General features: G+C 36.6%; 2 protein-coding genes across 3 annotated transcripts in view; one reads left to right on the forward strand and one right to left on the reverse strand.

The window, feature by feature from the left end:
* LOC111052760 overlaps positions 1–14,707 on the reverse strand; it is an 84,195-nt gene extending 69,488 nt beyond the window's left edge. The window contains exons 1-3 of one of the 2 annotated variants that reach the window (XM_022339519.2): positions 14,611–14,707; positions 13,385–13,441; positions 8,656–8,694 (exon numbers count right to left, since the gene is read on the reverse strand). In XM_022339519.2, the coding sequence (XP_022195211.2) occupies positions 8,656–8,680 (25 nt within the window). In that variant the 5' untranslated portion in view covers positions 8,681–8,694; positions 13,385–13,441; positions 14,611–14,707. The remainder of the gene's footprint in view (positions 1–8,655; positions 8,695–13,384; positions 13,442–14,610) is intronic. The other variant, XM_039442863.1, reaches the window with a different exon arrangement.
* On the forward strand, positions 9,080–9,460 carry LOC111052764. The gene has a single exon (XM_022339532.2). The coding sequence runs from the start codon at positions 9,080–9,082 to the stop codon at positions 9,458–9,460; it is 381 nt and encodes a 126-aa protein (XP_022195224.2).
* Positions 14,708–19,313: the final 4,606 nt, after the last annotated feature.

The following is a 19,313-nucleotide window of genomic DNA, read 5'->3' on the forward strand; positions in this document are numbered from 1 at the left end:
CCTCTCTTATAACGAACCTCCACTTAACGAAATCCTATACACAACGAATTTTCATCTAGTCCCATGACATTTTTGAGTTTTGGCTGCTTATTTACCTCTATTTAACGTATTTCGGACCTCTCAACAGCAACGTTTTCTCTTGACTCCAACATACAAAGTGTAGTGTGTATAGGGAGCAGACGGTTATTTTCAAGGAATTGTTTAGTTCAGCAGAAAGGTCAATAGGCTAAAAATAATGGCAATTCAGGTAGGAAGAAGATAGGGTGGTAGACAGTCAATAGAGTGCAAGCTACTGAAAATTGAATTCCAAGAACTTGTCATTATTGTAGACCAGGCAGGTGAACGACTGGACTTTCCCATTCTTGCTTTTGTCACACATTTCAATTCTTTAAACTGACTGATGATGATAGCTGTGATGAACCTGGGGAACCTGAGGGAATTTGACTCATTTTCTTTAAAATTACTTGCTTTGAAGTTAATCGGAGAAAACAAAAAAAAAAATCAAATCGAAAAACCACCTTAATTTTTTACATATACAGTCGAACCTCTGTATAACGAAGTCGATTATCACGAGAAAAAATTCGCTGCAGAGAGGTATTCGTTATTGAGAGGTTCTGTCAAGAAAACTGCCACGATCCTATGGATCTTATAATATCGTATCACGGCAGTAAATAAACGAATATGGTACATAGAACATATCATCGCGAACGTAGGTAGGGTACCTATTAGGCCAATATTAATATGGGAATTTGAAAATTCATGCAGTTTAGAATAAAAAAGCATGTTTTTGAATATTTATAAAATGTAAAAAGTAAGTAAACACACCAATTTATTTTCAGAAAGCTTGATTTGTACTATTAGTAGAGTTTAATCAAAGTACATACTCTGTAGCAATATTTTTCAACTCTTCACACTACTATTAGATGGAACGCAAAATACGGTTATTTTGTCAATAACTTCACTATAAATACTATAATAACTCAACTTTCCTATTTTTTTAATGTTTTATATTTGAAAAAGTCAGTAATTTTCGGCTGAATTTTGCATTTGAATGAAAAAATCATGTTTGATAAACGACTCACATCTATTCAAACAGTCATACATGTCTGGTACACTATTTTTCAGTTTTAATCCTTGCCTGATAATTTTGAAAGCCTCTTGAACTTTTTGATGTGACGGATTCTTCTCCTCAGGTTCGTCACAGCTATCATCATCAGTCAGTTTAAAGAATTGAAATGTGTGACAAAAGCAAGAATGGGAAAGTCCAGTCGTTCACCTGCCTGGTCTACAATAATGACAAGTTCTTGGAATTCAATTTTCAGTAGCTTGCATTCAATTTCCGACATGTGTTTCACCCTCTATTGACTGTCTACCACCCTATCTTCTTCCTACCTGAATTGCCATTATTTTTAGCCTATTGACCTTTCTGCTGAACTAAACAATTCCTTGAAAATAACCGTCTGCTCCCTATACACACTACACTTTGTATGTTGAAGTCAAGAGAAAACTTTGTTGTTGAGAGGTCCGAAATACGTTAAATAGAGGTAAATAAGCAGCCAAAACTCATGGGACCAGATGAAAATTCGTTGTGTAGAGGATTTCGTTAAGTGGAGGTTCGTTATAGAGAGGTTCGACTGTATATTAATTTATCAAGGAAACTTTTCGTTTTATCGAGAAAATGATACTAACTTGAAACTAATAATGTAGTCCATAATAAAACGTATCGAATAACATATGATAAATTTTTTCCTATAGATAATTGATTTCCTGTTCACTGTTTACTATGGGGAAGAGAGTCAGCGGCACTGTATCGCGTTGGCTGTTTACCCTTCCACGTTGTCAAATCGAATCGCAAATACATAACAATATACATCTATGGGTTCGAAATGAAAGTGGCGACATTAATATTATTTGACTCATTTTTCTTCAAAATTACTTTCTTCGAAGTTAATCGAAGAAAACAAAAAAATCAAATTGCAGACCCCCTAAAATTTTACATATATACTATTTTATCAAGAAAACTGTATATTTTATTAAAAACATTAATATAAATAATATTGTAGTCCATAATGTAAGGAATCGAATGACATATAATAGAACTCTTCCCGATCAATGGTTATTGAGATAATTGATTTCCCGTGATTATCTGCATTTTTCAATTTTTTAGGGGGGCTAGGGGGGGAAAGATCCAAGGGGATTTCTTGGGACTTTTGGGAGGGTTCTATCGATAGTGAGAGATTCAGCTTTTATTTAATTTTCGGATCGAAAAAACCTTTATTGACTGGGCTATATTCTATTGGAATAAAATTCAATTCAATTCATAGCACCCAAAGGATTAAAACAGTTATTATAATGAGTTTTCATTTATATTAGAACAAAAAATGTACACCATTGTACTATAAATAATATTGTCTATAGTACAATATTCCAATAAATTACAGCCTATTCTTCTATCTTTTTTATTCTGTGCAAACAGAATGCAATGAGGGGGGGGGGCGACGAGCTGTCTCAAGGCTAGTTCTGTTGACATTCCAGAACTCTTATCTAAATGATCTGTACTATTTTTCTGTTCTCCCTCGAACACAGATACTGCAGTTCCCGAAAACTGAACAGTATTATTATTATTATTTATTTATTCCATTTAATCAACTCTTATTGTAAAGTGTTATTTGCTTAATATAATACTTGTTATATGAACAGTTGAATTGCTTGATTCCAGTGTTGATATAATGTGAAAAAATATCATTATGTGATAAATATGATTCAATCTCAGTGAAAAGGGTAGAAAGCCTGGACGAATATAAAATGACAGTGAAAACATCAAATATATTGACATCTTGCTATTTTATTGCAGTATTTTTTAACGTTATTAGTAGATTTTTTGTTTTGAAATTTGTTTATTCTTTATCATTTCCTATAGGCTATAGTTTAATCTGAGAGTTGAGAGACTGAATTTGAACTTCATATTGGAGATTTTTTATTAGATTATAATTCTATTTAATTTAACGTAATTGTTCATTCATTCAATCAAAACGTTATTGACTGAAATAGTTGAATACCACCTTGTAAATTGAAAGTGAAAAGCAATCTATAAACCTTCAAACACATTTCGATAATATTCTGTTTTTGTTAATTGTATTCAACATTTAGAATTTCATGCGTTTCTCCACTTTAAGCATGAATATGTATTATAATATAATTTGTTAAGTTAATATTCCTATAATCCTACAATGTACTAAAATAAAATACTTATGCAAACAGTGAAATTTCTAGTTATTATGGAAGTGGCATTCACAAGATAGTACAGTAAATACTAGAAATATCATTACATTTTGAATTTGTAATCATGCAATACTTGAATATATCTTCTAAGCTTCATCATCTTTTTATGCTTGAAATGTTCTAGCTCACCAAAAATTTCCAAGTTCAACTTATAAAATAGAAAATGATTTTGAAAAAACACTCCAATTTAGGAGTGGTTTTTAATGTTAATAAAGTTCTCAATAACTCAGTAGGGGATGATTTTAGAACAAAACATCAAATACGTTTTTTCATCTCTTTGAACACTCTCGATGGAAAAAGAATTTTTCGAAAATTCCGATATTTAGGGCCGGTTTCCGAGCTCGGGATTTAGCTAAGTACTAGACTTTAACTGGCTTTAAACTCTGAAGTCAGAAAATTGGCTTTCCGAGTCAGAGCGATAACGTAGTTGAGGACTTAAATAGACTCTGGAGTTTAGAGATCACATTAGACCCTGGAGTTTATAATTTCGCTTTCTGAGTGAAGGGCTTATAAGTCCAGGACTTGAATTGGATTCTCGCCTCTTTCCGAGTCAAGGATTTATCAAAAATCGTCAAGTCCAGGAATTAAAACAGCGTGATTTTAAACCCTCGACTGGGGTAGGGTTTAAATTCAAGTTCTAGACTTAACTGAGCAAACACAATTCAGTTATTGTTTTGGAGTAGATAAAAAGCCAAATAGATGTCGAGGAATACCTAAATTATTCGGATTAGTCCATCTAAATTCATAATTTATAGTTTGCAAGTTCATTTTGGAATATAATTGTATCAAAATTATGTGTAAAAACTAACCTCATTTTACGACTCTGACATAACCTAAAAATGTTCAAGCGAAATAATGCAAGGATTGCCTTGGAATTTATATTCCAATCAGAATGTTATTAATCAATGTCATATTCAACATATTAATAATAATAAATTATTTCTCCATTTTTTTCAAAACAAATACGTTTTCAAACTCAATAGCCTAATGAAATTTTTATTCCAAAATCACTGGTTAGGATCAATTATCAATAATAACATAACGTAAAATGAAATGTTTATTCATTCACCTTTCAAAGGTTTTGCTTTGAATAGGCCTACAAAGAAATCGAAAGGGATTTTTACAAAATAGTTTGAAGAGCATGCTCATTTGAATTGTCCCGCTGTAATCAGCTGTTTCCGTTTTGCTATAATGCCAACAATACAACAGTAAAATATTGTGAATTTCCCTTATGTTTACTGCGTTAAAGTCCTGGACTCAAATAAGTCAAGAACTTGATAGACTCCGGAGTTTAGAAGATAAAATTGTGACTCAGAAAGTCAATTTAGACCCGAGAGCTTATTTCAGTCCTGAACTCTGTAAGTCCAGAACTTATAGATCCCGAGCTCGGAAACCAGCCCTTGAAGTTTTAAAAATGGTCAACCCCTAACGATTTCAACCATTGACAAAAAAATATATAAATTTTTATATATTAAAAACTATCTACCATTTCCAAAAAAAAATGCCTCAAACAGAGAATTCCAAAAAACTACCCTTATTTCGTTAACCACCCCCTAACCATTAATCATAAAATGATAAAAAACGAAAAAAATCCACTCAAAGAGTAGAATTGAATGACAAAAAGAATTTTTCTGATATCTCAACAACAAAGGATTTCATTGCTTTTTCACCCCTAAATTTCAACCCCAAAAGAGAGAAAAATTGTGATAGTCCATTCCACTGTATCCAGCATTCTGTCTACTACAAAAATCAATAACAAAAAAATACAAAAATTTTCAAAAAACTACGCCAAGATTTCGCGGTTTACAAAAAATAGGAGATGATTTTCGTTTTTCGATAATATCAGATTTTTCTGGATAGTTTGGGGTATAATAAAATCCAACTCAAACCCTCACTAACCTTCCCCAATCCCCTTCATCATAATCTCTACTATGGACCTGGGTATGCTTGGAGTTGTAAATACTGACCAGCCTACAAGAAATGTAGAAACTTAGTTTTGAGGAGATAGAGGCTGAAATTTGGCAACAACGCGAGAGCTGCTTCAATGTGGCAACAACGCGAGAGCTGCTTCAATGTGGCAACATAGGATCTATTTCTAGGCACGGCGATGACCGAATGACCTCGAGTTGACGCTGAGTTGACACTACTGTAGCGCGTGGCAGAAGGTTGGTGAACCCAGAGTTGCCAGCTAGCGCTAGAGCGGCGGTTGTTTGGTGAACTACCCCAGGCTGGTTTCAGATTCAATGACATCATTTAATGGACGACACACGTAACACTTTATTTATTAAAAATTTAGATTGAACAAGATAAAAATAAAACATCATCTTTGAACATCTCTCATAAAACTCTTAACTTCAACAAGTTATTTAATGTAAACGTTCGTTGCTGAAACAGTCACCTTGACAACCGTGCTCACATGATATCCACGTAGGGCTACCCTACATCAATATTGTAAAGAAATTAAGTAGAAGTCTCTTCCTCTTAAGAAATATTGCAAAGTATGTCCCACTAAACACTGTTAAAGTTGCATACTTTGCTACTTTTTACTGTTACCTCACATATGGTATTGGGGTTGTATCACAAATTAAAATATGCAGAAGGTCTTTATATTACAAAAGAGGGCTATACGGTATATAGCGGGCCTTGGATTCAATCACCCCTGTAGGGATGCGTTCAGATCATTTGAACTAATTCTGTACTGATAAAATTATAATCATTTTTTTATTGATAATCAATTTCATCAACTAACCATAAACTGACTGAAATAAATACTTCAATTTCCATGTATTTAATTGATAGAGTTATATAAATCTAAAGTGTAGGTCATATCTAAATTCACAGAGTTCGATTGTTGTTGGCAAGAAACATGTTATTCAACCCAGAAATCATTGTTATTTTAATAAAAGATGGGATAAGTTGAATAGTTTCCCTTTCAGGGGGAGTTTTGACAACCCACAAAACTCATTTTTCATTTGAAGAAATATCGAAAAGGTGCATAGGACCTTTTTTTGTTCAGCTTGCCAAAATACCCCTCATTTCAATATTAAAATTTTCGACTGACTGTACAGTGAGTCAATCATTCTATCAGGGTTCGAATAAATTTGGGATTGTAATTAAATTAAAAATGGAAGAGAATTATTTATGTAAAAATAACAACAACTTTATTCAAAGCCATATTAACTGCATGTGTATTCATATTGCCGATACAGCATTGATAAAACTGTAACGTTAATTTAGCACTTTGTCTCAAAAAACTGTTCTAGCTGAAAAATAAATAATCCATGCCACGTGTAGGCCTATACATGGCATCAGGTAAACGAAGTTTCAAAACTATGTTTTTTCTAAACAGATGTTTTTGAGATAATTTCTTTGATGCAGCTGTTTCACATTCACCATATATTATTATTATAGAGTTTGTGAAAATGAAAATATTTATTAATTATCAAAACAATATTATTGAGGTTAAGTGGGATCAGGTAGAAAGCAACAATAGAACAGCTGTTTTTTTTCAATTTCTATCATATGATTTGAATGTGAATTCGCCGTATGAAATCTTATGTCCCGTTCCATAAATGGAATTTGAACATTAATTATTATGAAAAATCTAGAAGGAAAATTGAAATTTGGGCTTCGAGGTGCAAGAGATTGATATTTTTAGATTCTATGTGCAAAATTTGGAGATTAAATCATTGCCGTTTTTCCGGTATGCAATCCACAAGTTTACATGTTTTGATGCGAACAAATGAACACACGAACAGATAACTTGAAGGGTGAATCAAGCTTATCTGACAACAATAATAATAATTTCTCTGATTGCCAATAAATTGCAACCAGAGGAGTTTATTTGCCAAAATGTACATAATTATTACAATATACATACAAAAGAAGTTGCTAGCACTAAACTTGGTCCTAATTATAATACCTAACTATAATTATATGTGTCTGGATGATCATAAAATTCTTTTCTGAAACATGTAGGCTACATACTAGATGGATATTTTTTCTGATTTCTACAGTGCTTATAATTATTATTTCTATTTAATTATTAATTCTTATTTCTACAGTACTGTGAATGGTGGATGATTTGAAAATGTTAGCTGTCATCAACTTCACCCATACTGATCGACTTGGCCCCAGTTTACGGTACTGCAACCTGTTTCATTTGGTGAGTGAATTCTGCTATTTTCGACATGTGCGGAATTTCTGAAGAGATATTTCTACATAGTGTCTAAATCATACAGTCCACTAATATGTCAGTTTAATATTTATCAAGCACCAGATAAGGAATTTTTTCAAACAAACCTTGATATAAACTTTGAAAAATATTTGAAAATAGAATTTTCCTAACTAGACCTAATAGCAGTGTCATCACAGAAATATTGGATGGATGGTGGGTGGATGTAATGGCTGATTCCAACATGTTGGCTGAAATTGCAGGTAGGGTCTGTAAAATGAAAAAGTTAGGTCTGTTGGTCACCACCCATTGTGCAGAGGTTGGCACTTGATGTAGAGCTATACAAGGTTTCAATTTAAATTAATGTTGGAATAATTTTCAATTTATAATTGGGGAAAAAATGAAAAAAATAAATATACTATCCAGTGATAATAAACCTCTAATAAGACCCTTTTATAATTTATTAGAGCATAACTCATGAGAACCATTGGGAAAAAATTGAAAAAAAATACTCAATGTACTAAATTGTAAGTAGAATACTTCATAGTGCTGTGCAGCTATTATAATTTATTAGAGCATAACTCATGAGAACCATTGGGAAAAAATTGAAAAAAAAAATACTCAATGTACTAAATTGTAAGTAGAATACTTACATAGTGCTGTGCAGCTATGGAGGTGCCGATAGTATCAAACCAGAAATTGAAGCCCCTCACAACACTTATACTAAAATGGTTTTCTTCTTCTGGTGCCTAGGCGTTAACGAATGTTGGCAATGATGATCTTGTTGACGGCTGCTCTGTAGAGTTAAGGGGTGGACTCTCCAAACCCATTAGATCCAACGGAGGAAATTGGTAACACAAGACGCGACACGCGCGACGCTTGCAAGGCGCATATTGGAACGAGACTAGCAGGTGCGCTACTCAAAACGAGTTTTTGTAACTCTTAAGAAAAATGTTCAAATAGGTTTGTTTTCGCGTTTATCAGAAGTTTATAATAAGAGAAAATACCTGTAGGAGTTGCCAATAAAATCAAAATGAAACGGACGAAAACGGAAAAAATTGGGAAATTTTGGAACAAAAAGTAAAACAGAAAGAGAAAGGAAGATGGAAGAAAATGAAACATTTGACACTGTTTCTTCTGATGTGTCAGAAGAAACTTTCAAATTGAAAATTAATAGTAATTATATTTCTGAACCTTACCTTTATTAGGATCGGAGGACTCCATGTTTATCGTGCTCTCTGGAAAAAAGAAGAAATTCTCATGAATCCCATTACATTTATAAAAAAGACACATTCACATTCAAGATTCACTTCTGAGTTAAATCTAAAAATATTTTTAGTTGTGTAAATACATTAACTCGACCTAAAAATGTTGTAGAGTGTGATCACATTGAAGGCATATATGTGCAAGTGCATGTTTGGTTATGCATGACCAAGCTTGCAGATGAGAAACAAACTATGGAAAGAGCAATAGGGACACTCACACTGAAAGCGTGCACTTGCGGATTGCGTTCAGTGTGAGCAGCTACATGCAAGTCACAACGTGTTACAATTGCACTTTCCAGATTTTGTTATTCGGCTCATGCATGATTCGACGAATAGCTGCTGCCAAATAGCAGAACCAATGGCTGATTCCATAAACAACTGTTTCAAAGCTCGAAGGTTTCAGGACAGTCTCAAGACAGCTAGGACGTTGCCAATACACAAGAAAGGGGAGTCTAGTAATCATGCAAACTTCAGAGCAATCTCTATTGTTCCAGTCTTCTCGAAGGTGATTGAGACGGAGATGAAGATGCAGCTGACCAACTTCTTCCAAGGAAACAACCTGCTGTCCTCTTCACAACACGGCTTCATGAATGGTCGATCCACCAAAATCGCTCTGATCACATTGGAGGACAGTATCCGGAGTGCTTTTGAGGCTGGTGATTCCCTTGCCCTCACACTGTGTGACCTCAGTAAAGCCTTCGACTGTGTTCCTCACAAAATACTGATGGGGAAAACTTGAGAGATGGGAAACTTATAACGAAGTCTCGGTGGCACAGTGGCATCTTAGGTTGAAGGCAGAAAGCAAGTGGTCCAACTGAGTGGTGCCACTTCAAAATTGAAAGCTGTGGAGCATGGAGTACCACAAGGATCAGTCCTGGGCCCCCTGCTGTTCATATTGCTTACGAGCAGGCAGGGTGCAGTACTCTTGACACCAACTTGTTATCCAGAGGCACCACCATCGAACACGTGAGAGAAAGATCTGCCAGTCTCATTAAAGAGGCAAGCTATGGTTTCTTGCAAACAAATTGAAGCTCAATAAGGATAAAACGAGCATCCTAGTCTGCTCTTTGAAGAGTCAAGCAGCTACAGAAGAACCAATGACGCTGCTGGATTTCTGGATGGGACACTGCCTATCTAGAGACCCCAGTCCTTGGCAACGACTTCAAGTATTCAAAGTAAGACGTGCACTTGCACATACACGCATTGAATGTGATGTTACACATGTACACCCTAAGGCTGCACTCACTCTTACGCGACCAAGTCGAGAAGAGACTCGACCTAGTCGAGAGCATGTGTTTTCAAATGGTGAAGTCGCGGAGACTAGAATCGACTGGTCTGAGTGTCACCATTGTCACCATTTGGAAACACATGCTCTCGACTAGAGTCAAGTCTCTACTCAACCTGAGTCACATAAGTATGAGTTGAGCCTTAAGCCGGGTCCAGACGTTCAAGTTTACCATCAGCAAGCAAAAGACAGATCGTTTGGTTCAAGAAAAAAAATTACGTCCACACGCATCCGTCTTATGTCGTCCGTTTTCCTATTTACCGCAGCTCCACTTCATAATTTTCATCAATTCTTTTCGATAGATTATACGCATAGAGTTTATTTTTCTTGCTACAAAGTCTTGGGGTAACAGTGGGGTCAATCTCCTTGAATCTATTCACTAGTATGTCATAGGCGTTTCTCTTTTTATCTCTATCACTTATCTCTTTCGATTTTATTTTCCAAAGACATGAATGTGCTTTGTATAGTTCAATGAATTCAATAATGAATTCACGTGGGTATGTGCGTAAATCTGACCTAATAAAAATAACTATATAAACCAACTAACTGATAAATAAAATGAAATAACTAATACCGTAATAAGACTGATATATAAATACTGATTCACCACAGACAATTGTTTATGATAACAGCCCGGACACTTGACAGCTCAGTATACACTCACTCATCGAGAAGTTAATGAATACTGCAATCTGCAATAGAAACCAAGTGAAGTAGGCTACTGTATGTACAGCGCATGTCATATAATTAAACATTGGCAACAAGCCAAGGGTATTGTACTTATACAATACAAGGGTATTGAGTGAAATGATTTTCATAATTTCATGGTTGGTATGCCTGTCATCGCCTTGACAATGATTTTTCACTTGTCAATGACCGATGGAAATTGGCTTGATATGGTTCATTGAGTCTGAATTGTATACGGTTGATATATATCCGGTAGATGAGTAATAATTTATATCGTATTTTTCGCCGATTCAACTGGATAATGCTATATTTAACAACATAATGACAAAAATATTACTGTTAATCGCTAAATGGCTTTGTTTACATGTCATATCTTGGGACACAGTGATTGTAAATGGATTGAAATTTGTAGGTAGTATTCTTATCAACAATATAGTATCTAATATAGTATAGTATCTTATAATAAATCATGATAGTAAATCATAATATCAACATCAAATTCTGAGAGTATGAGAATCAAAAAAAAGGTTATGGCGTTATATACAATCGATAAAAAAACTTGCTTATTTTCAAGTACTCGCGAGGCATTTTATTAATTTGAGGGCGCTGAATCCGAATCTGAAATCACAATTTCTCTATCTCCATTTTTACGCGATTTAGGTTTTGGTGGATAGGCAAAAGACGGACGGTTTGATGGAAAAAGATTGCCGGCCGATACATTTTAAGTTTGACGACTTAAGCTTGAAGACCGTCCGATCCGTTTTACCGTCCAGACGCAACGAATTACATGCTCCGACTTTTGCTTGAGCAAAAGACTGAAGCTAAACTTGAGCGTCTGGACCGGGCTTTAGAGAGCCTACACACTCACGGATTTCGCCCGAGCCGAGCCGAGCCGCGCCAATAGCCTTGGACGGATTTGGCCTGGCTCGGCTCGGAAGAAAATCGCCTACACACTCACAGTCTTCGCCCGAACTGAGCCAAGAAAGGCCAAATCCTTAGGTGAGTGGGGCCCTAAACGGTGAATCTATTGAGTAAGTGCATGATAAATATGTCAGTTTACTCGCCAAAACTCCGGCATTCAAACGTGAGCGTGCGAGGAGCTTGGTTGCCGAGTTCGGTGACGACAACCAAGCTCCTTGCACGCTGACGTCAACGAGTTTCCCAATCGTCAACAGCCAATTCCCTACTGGTTAGGAGGGGACTGGTTGTCGGAACCGTAGACGACAACCAAGCTCCTTTCTCAGGAGCTCAGTTGACGTCGTCAATCAATCCCCTCGAAAGTGGCTTTAAAAGGAGCTCAGCTGACGGGAAGCTTGACTGTCGGGGAGCTTGGTTGGCGCGTTCCCCAACTTCAAATGAGATAAAAACCAAAAATTTAAAAAATTACTTTTTCTAAGTAGGCTAGCCTACAAACATTTTTCCAAGTCAATAAATTTTCAAAAAATGTCCAAGTCCTAAACTGTCCAAGTCAAAAGTTAGGTTCGGTAGGACAGCGACTCCCACTCAGCCCGGCCGAGCGAGTATGAATAATCCAATTAGAATTCATGGGAATTACATTTTCACTGTCCACTGTGACAATCCAGCTTTATAGATTTGATTTGAGGTTATGTTTGGCTTATTTGAAATTATTTAGGTTGAACTGATTGGCATAAACGTTTTAAAATGCAGATGAGAGTACTCCGCGTCATCACCACCACTGCAGACTGCTCTTCAAGTCTGCTGGAATAATGACCATTTCTAATTATGACATATAAGTGTTTTGTATGCCAAGGTAAATTTTGGCAAGTACAACTTGAGGAGAAATTCTACTACTAAATTTCTTCCTTCTACGTCCACTTTTTCTTCCCCCCCCCCCACCTACACTCCCTCTCATTTTCTGCTCCTCTTCATTTCTTCTTCTTGGACTTGCATAGTAATAACACACGGAATGGTTATATGATTAACATGTCGACTGAGTAGGACAAGAGATGCATTTCCTACTGTGGCTCTACAACTTTTCAACAAGCTGCCTAGACAGCATTGAGTAACCATGCATTCAGATAGAAGTTGAAGCGTTGGCTTATAGAAAACCCTTTCTATGCGTAACATGGGTTCTTCTAATTCACAGTCACCATGCCATCTTGAAAACTGACGTTTATAGACATGAGTTGACTTCAAGAAAAGTTTACACTTTTTTGAAACAGCCTACAACCTGGCTCCGCTGGTCTTGGTGGAGGATTTTAGTGTAAACAATTTGTGAAAAATGTTAAATACAGTAGTATAAATAATTAGGATGATTTCGAAAGTTAATTACAGAAACGCATCAAAAATTCAGTTTTATATCAAGTTTTTTTCTCAGAATACATACGCAAGTGTAAAACCAGTACACTTCTGTAAAAGTCGATCGACTTAATATCTGTTCTATAAATTCAATAGTAGGTGCTCTTGAACCACCCTTATAAATGTCGCCACAATCACCAATAAATTCATATTTTCAAATTTCTGCTTCTTTCAATCCCTGAAAATAATTGAACTCATCTTTCCCAAACTCAAGAAAGATCCATCCAATCTTCTCTGCTGAACATGAAACAAAGGCAACCTTGAACTTGATAAAATAAGAATCCGGGTTTAATGTAAATATCAATTTGATAATTAATTCATCATAAGTTAATACAAACTGATTAGACAATAGGTCTATATATCAATAATCACCTTAATTAGGTGTCCGAAAAAGTCATTGTCCTATCCGACCTGCCGATAAACAAGGATCTGAAAAATAAAAGATTCAGTTGAAAACATAATATTATGCTGTTTGAATACGAATACAAACAATACGCAAACCTGATAAGAACTATTGGAAGCCATTAAGCAAAGACAAATACTGACTGAAGCTAGATTCCTACATACCGGTATTGGTGAAAATGTCCGGTACTGCGGTACAGAGAAAAGATCATCCTCGCTTGGTCCAAGTAAGTTGAAATTCATTAGAAATCATGGGAATAATATTTTCAATGTACCTGGCACGTTCACTTCACTGATACTGATAAGTGGGAATCTGCTTTCAAGCAGAGAAGTACATTAATGTCGTAAATCATAGTTTCAAAGGCGAAAGTGGTAAATTAATCTTTGAACTATATGTTTACCTTGTAGCCTAGGCTTAAAAATAATGAAAGTGCTAGTTTAAATAATTATAGTTCTGGTGTAATAACCTAAAAATTAAGTACCCTTTTGTACATAGGCTACATTTTATTTTCAACTTGTCGTTTCCAAGTGAATGCAACACGATGCAAAGTGCAACACGATAAAAATAAAATAATAAAAATACTAGCCTACTTTGATTTATATGCCAATACAATTAGGCCTGAACAAGAAAGTGAACATTCTGGTGTAATGTATTACAAATAACCGAATAATAAAATTTGAAAATTATCACTTAGCATACAAGTCGAACGGTAGTGTTCAATTACGCAGTTATGTTGTGTGCAATATGTTGCCAACTATTCCAAAAAACTTTACTACTCTGGAAACTAAATTATTAGGTTGTTTAAACAAGAATTTTCATAAGTAATAATATCAATAACAAAATAGTTTGTTGATGAAAAGAGTTGAAATATCTAGGCTTGGCGGCCATTACTAAGTTAGAACTGTAAGCCTACGAGTCTGTACGACATACCTTCAAAAATAATCGGTAAAAGAGCAAGAGATTATAGCCGAGGAAATTCTGCGAAATTTACCAAGAATAATTATTCTTACATCAATGTTTATTTGTGAACATTTACACAAATATTGTATGTGGCAAACTCCACTGATAGCTTGGCGTGGGCTACCGTTCCGATCTTCCTAATTTTGAAGTATTGTTTTAGATTATAGCGAAACTAAGTAAGGTAAATGGCAGGGAAAATAAAAATCTAGAAATATTTACGTATTAAATTACTTACATTGAAAAAAAACACACAATTTGAAACTTTTTAATACTCAAAACTCAATCGCAATAGACAAGACACAACAATGCAACTTTAGCTTGCTATGAAAATGGTGGTTGGTGGTTTGTAGAGTAGATAGCAGTTTGATGTTGGTAGTCGGAACTCGGATATGGACATTCACAGTATATAAATTTGCGGAAATTGATTTTTAATCAGCTCTATGATTGATAATTATCAATTGATGCTTGTCATAAATAACAAATATTATTATCATATTGATATTCCGAGGTCGTTGCCAATGACTGGGGTTTCCAGATAGGCAGTGTCAGAATTCTCAATAAAAATAACCTACATGGTCATTCACGCTGTAGAGGTGCTTGACTCCCAAAAAGAGGTTCACTGTAAATCTCCTGTAGTGAGTAGAGTGGCTTTTCCAGGAGTTTATTTTTCAAAGTGGTATAGAACCAAGAGTTCCGTGTTTCCTGAATTGGTTTAGGAAGGCTGTTAAAAAAATCTTATTGCCTGCGAAGGAAAGCTATTGTAATTCCCCGCCAGTCGGCTCCGGGACACCTCCAGTCTAGTGGCATGTCACGTATTGTGGCTGTGTATAGCACACCTTTTTTGAAACTGCACCAGGTTCTTCTTGATATAGGTACATAAGCGAGCACAATACATATGGACTGTACACTGTGAGTATCCCAAGATCCCTAAATAGTGGCCTGCAGTGATCCCTGCAGCCGGAAAATGTCACTATTCTCAGAGCCTTCTTTTACAGTAGCAGCACATCGTGGACAGCTGGTGCATGTCCCCACAGGAGCAATCCATAGATGATATGGCTGTGAAACAGCGAATGATAGGCCATGACAAGACTTCCCTGATCCACCACACATCTCAGCTTACGAAGGAGGTACAGCACTCTGGACAATTTCCTGCATTATCTAAGATGATGTAAAGGCACCTCATATTGCAAGTTATATGATCATAATAACATAGATATTTTGATAATATATTTTCAAATGAATATTTTGATAAAATTAAATTTAAATTTAAAAGAGTATTTCAATATGTTAGCAAACATTTTAGCAATTTGGACCTGAGCATTACTGATCAAATTTGTCATCCTTTCTCTTCCAAAAGTTAAAAGTTGTATGATAAGTTTAACTCTCTGTGGATTTTGGGGTACCTCATAGTTCAATTCAGAGACCAATCCTGTTTATTGGGATAATCAACGACCTGGATGACAACGGCATAGCTCTCCTATTTGCTGATGATACATCCTTACTGTCATCTGGCATTGATGACCTCCAGTTGATGTTGGGTGATGTCAGTGGAGCATCTGTAGTATTCAAGCACATGGTTCTTGGTAAATCGTTTCCAGCCAAATGATAGCAAGACACAAAACATCAACTGCAGTTTATTGCAAATCCTTCCTCTTGATCAGGGACATGTTAAGCTGCAAAGCTAAGCTGGGCTAGCTACAGCTATTATGATGCCCAGGAATTTCTGAATGATGACCTGTCTCAAATGCTATCTGACATAAAGTTGAATAGGTAGCAATGTCTTGACGGGACTCAATAGGACATTCTCACACACACTGAGAAAAGATTCCCATAATTATCAGTATCAGTTTAGTAGTGCAGTACAGTGAAAATATTATCCTCCTGAGTTCTAATAAGACTATTCATATTTGCATGACCGTCTGAGTGAGGATAGTCCCCTTAAATCTTATGGAAATAATATATACTATAGCGTACATTGATACTAATAGGGCTGGCCACTAGAAGATGCATATATATACACAGTTGACTTACATTGTTGTATCATCACAGCTGTCATCAGCAAGAGGCTTCCAACATAAAATAAACAATCAATAACAATAAATGAACTACTGGAAAATTAAAAATTTTGATGATAGAAGAATAATTTAACCTCAAATAGAACAGCATAAAAAAATCAAAAACCTGAATCGAGATACAAAAACCTCCAAAGATTTTGCTTGAAGCATTTCATTCTTTTACAGTGTGTGATGATAGAACAATGTAAGTTGACTGTGTATGTGCATGCATGTTCTACTGTTTTACTGGCCAGCCTAAGTGGGAATCCAGCTAGCTTTGAATCCAAATATCCAAAGTCCTGATCATGGCCTGGTCTTCCTGGGTAGATCATGTCAAATAAAAACATGGTACATAAACTGTAGGCAGCATCACAGTCCAGCAAAGCTTTCATTGAAAAAATCCTGTAATTGGTAGAAGCTCCTACCAACAAGCCACTTTGACAATGAGCTTCTGAACACATTGACTGTCCTAACTGAGTTTGGCAGGCAGTTGAACATTTGCACCGCCAAAACAGGAAAACTTCCCTTAACTCTTGACAGGCGACAGCGTGGCACATCCAAGTCAACCCCCTCGAGTTCCATGTGAATGCACTTCCTCCCTTCTAGCAAATGTGCAGATGTTTTTTTCCTGACGTGTAGGAACGATGACAATATGAACATGCCATGAACTGTATGGATGCCCAAACATTGAAATATGGGCTGGCAGTGTGGATCATACTCGCTAAATGTCATTACACGAAGTGCCTTTTTCTGGAGCAGGAGTATGTCCTTCACATGCGCCAAATGTCCCCATATCAAGAAGCCATACTGTATGTGGCTGGCTTTGACTGTAAAATGAATTTGACTCCAACACAACTCCAAGCCTTTGACTGTGTGGACCATGGCATTCAGTAATTCAGTAGTCTCCATCCATGACCAGCACTTGCTGGGTACATTGTGTCATGAAAAATAAAAATAAAACTTGATAACTAGAAAACATTGTATTGACCCTTCATCCAGGGAGTAGAGAGCCAGACTCACAAGCTTCTCACGAAGTTCCTTCTTGAATATTTTTCCTCCTGTTCACGGAAATACACCGGCATCCTGTTGTAAATCTTAAGTGCATGGACAGGGAAGCTATAATGAGATCGAGTCAGTCTGGCCTGAGGCAAATTGATGTCATTCCTCCTCCTTGTGTTGTGACTATGTACATGTCATCTCTGCTGAAAGGTATGATGTCCTCTTCTCAACAGTAACAGGGAACTAAAGAGATACTGGCTATAGGCCGTCATAATCCTCAGCCTCCTAAAGATTGGCGCACAGTGCTCCAGCCGATGAGATGAGGTGATGATCCCAAGAACCTTCTTTTGCAGAAGCAAGATCCTTCTGCAGCCTGCTGCATGACCCCAAAGCACTATGCCATAATTAATATGGCTTTGGAAGAGGACATGGTATGCCATAACCAGGTACTCCAAAGAAACATGACCCTTCAGCTTATGCATTCTTCCTTATTCTTCCTAGAAAGCTGAGCTTTTATGGTCTAAGAGACTCAGCCCTTTCCATCTTGGGCTCATACCTTTCTGGAATGACTCAGCTTGTCTCCCTCTGTATTGCAGACTCCCGGCCACTTCCAGTGACCTTTTGGTATTCCTCAGGGATTGGTGCTGGGGCCCACACTGTTCCTAGTCATGATAAATGACCTCGATGATCACGGTTCCTCTCTGATGTTTGTGAATGATGCATCTCTACTGCCATCGGGTGCTATGAGCTTGAGTGGATTTGGAGGCATCTGCTCAGCACCTTCAATCTGCCACTTCATGGTTCCTTGCTAATTGATTCCAGCTGAATGAGGAAAAAACCCAATGGATAATCTGCAGCTTGTCACAAGAACTGCGTGACCCTCAGAATCCAGTGAAGCTGCAGGGCTTTGTCTTGAACAGCAAACTCAGCTGGAACAGCCATATACAGCAGGTAACTAGCTGACTCTCCAACATTTGCTTTTCGCTGCTCAAGATAAGGGGCCTGGTGACTGAGAAGTAACAAATTATGTATCACACACTCTTCTATAGTGAGGTCCACTTTATAATGGCAGTGGATAAAGATAGGAAAATAGTGATGTCGATTCTCTGCATTAATTAATTATATTTCTACACTGTCAAGAACATAATTGGCATCGTTGTGGACCTAGAAAAGGATAGTACCACTGGCTTTGTTGAATGATAGACAAGGATAGCAAAACCAAAGTTGAACGAATACTGTCACTATATCGTGGACCTCACTATATCACCACATCACCTGGGGTCATTCGGCGGGGGCTGCTGATGTCCTGAGACTGCAAAAGAAGGCTGTAAGCTGTAAGAATCATAACAGGCAGCTACCTACCATCTTGCCAATCGCAAGCCCATATTTCTTCACCTTGGTGGTGCTGACGGTCCTCAGCCATTACATCCTCCTGTGCATGGTGAATGTCAAGAGGATACAGCATACTCTGGCTGCCCGTAGTGACATTAACTACCACATTACCATGCACTGTGAGCTGCTGGATGTCCCTAGGAGACGACGTCTCCACCGTTCACAGGCCAGTTATAGAGTTTCTGCACTGAAATTCTTTAACAAGCTGCCTCCTGGTATGAAACAGTTGGATGAGGCCGCCTTCAAGAGAGCCATCAGGAAGCTGCTTTGTGATAAGGCATATTAAAATGTGAATGAATTTATGAGTGATGATTTGAATTTTTTAGAAGTGGTCACTGTTTTATCTTGCATCTGAATAGTTGTTGTGTTATTATTTGCATTGAAATTTAATTCTATGACGCCATTGATCCCACACACAAGTGTGGGACTGTGGGTAATGGATGAAGTAGAAGGTAATTAAAGGTATCAGGAATCGGAGCAGACATAAATATTG

The sequence above is a fragment of the Nilaparvata lugens genome, chromosome X, assembly GCF_014356525.2.
Source record: "Nilaparvata lugens isolate BPH chromosome X, ASM1435652v1, whole genome shotgun sequence".
Lineage (NCBI taxonomy): Eukaryota > Metazoa > Arthropoda > Insecta > Hemiptera > Delphacidae > Nilaparvata > Nilaparvata lugens.

What these genes read in the sequence shown, in the direction of transcription:
- LOC111052764 (XM_022339532.2), top strand. Translation starts at nt 9,080, where the DNA reads ATGGCTGATTCCATAAACAACTGTTTCAAAGCTCGAAGGTTTCAGGAC.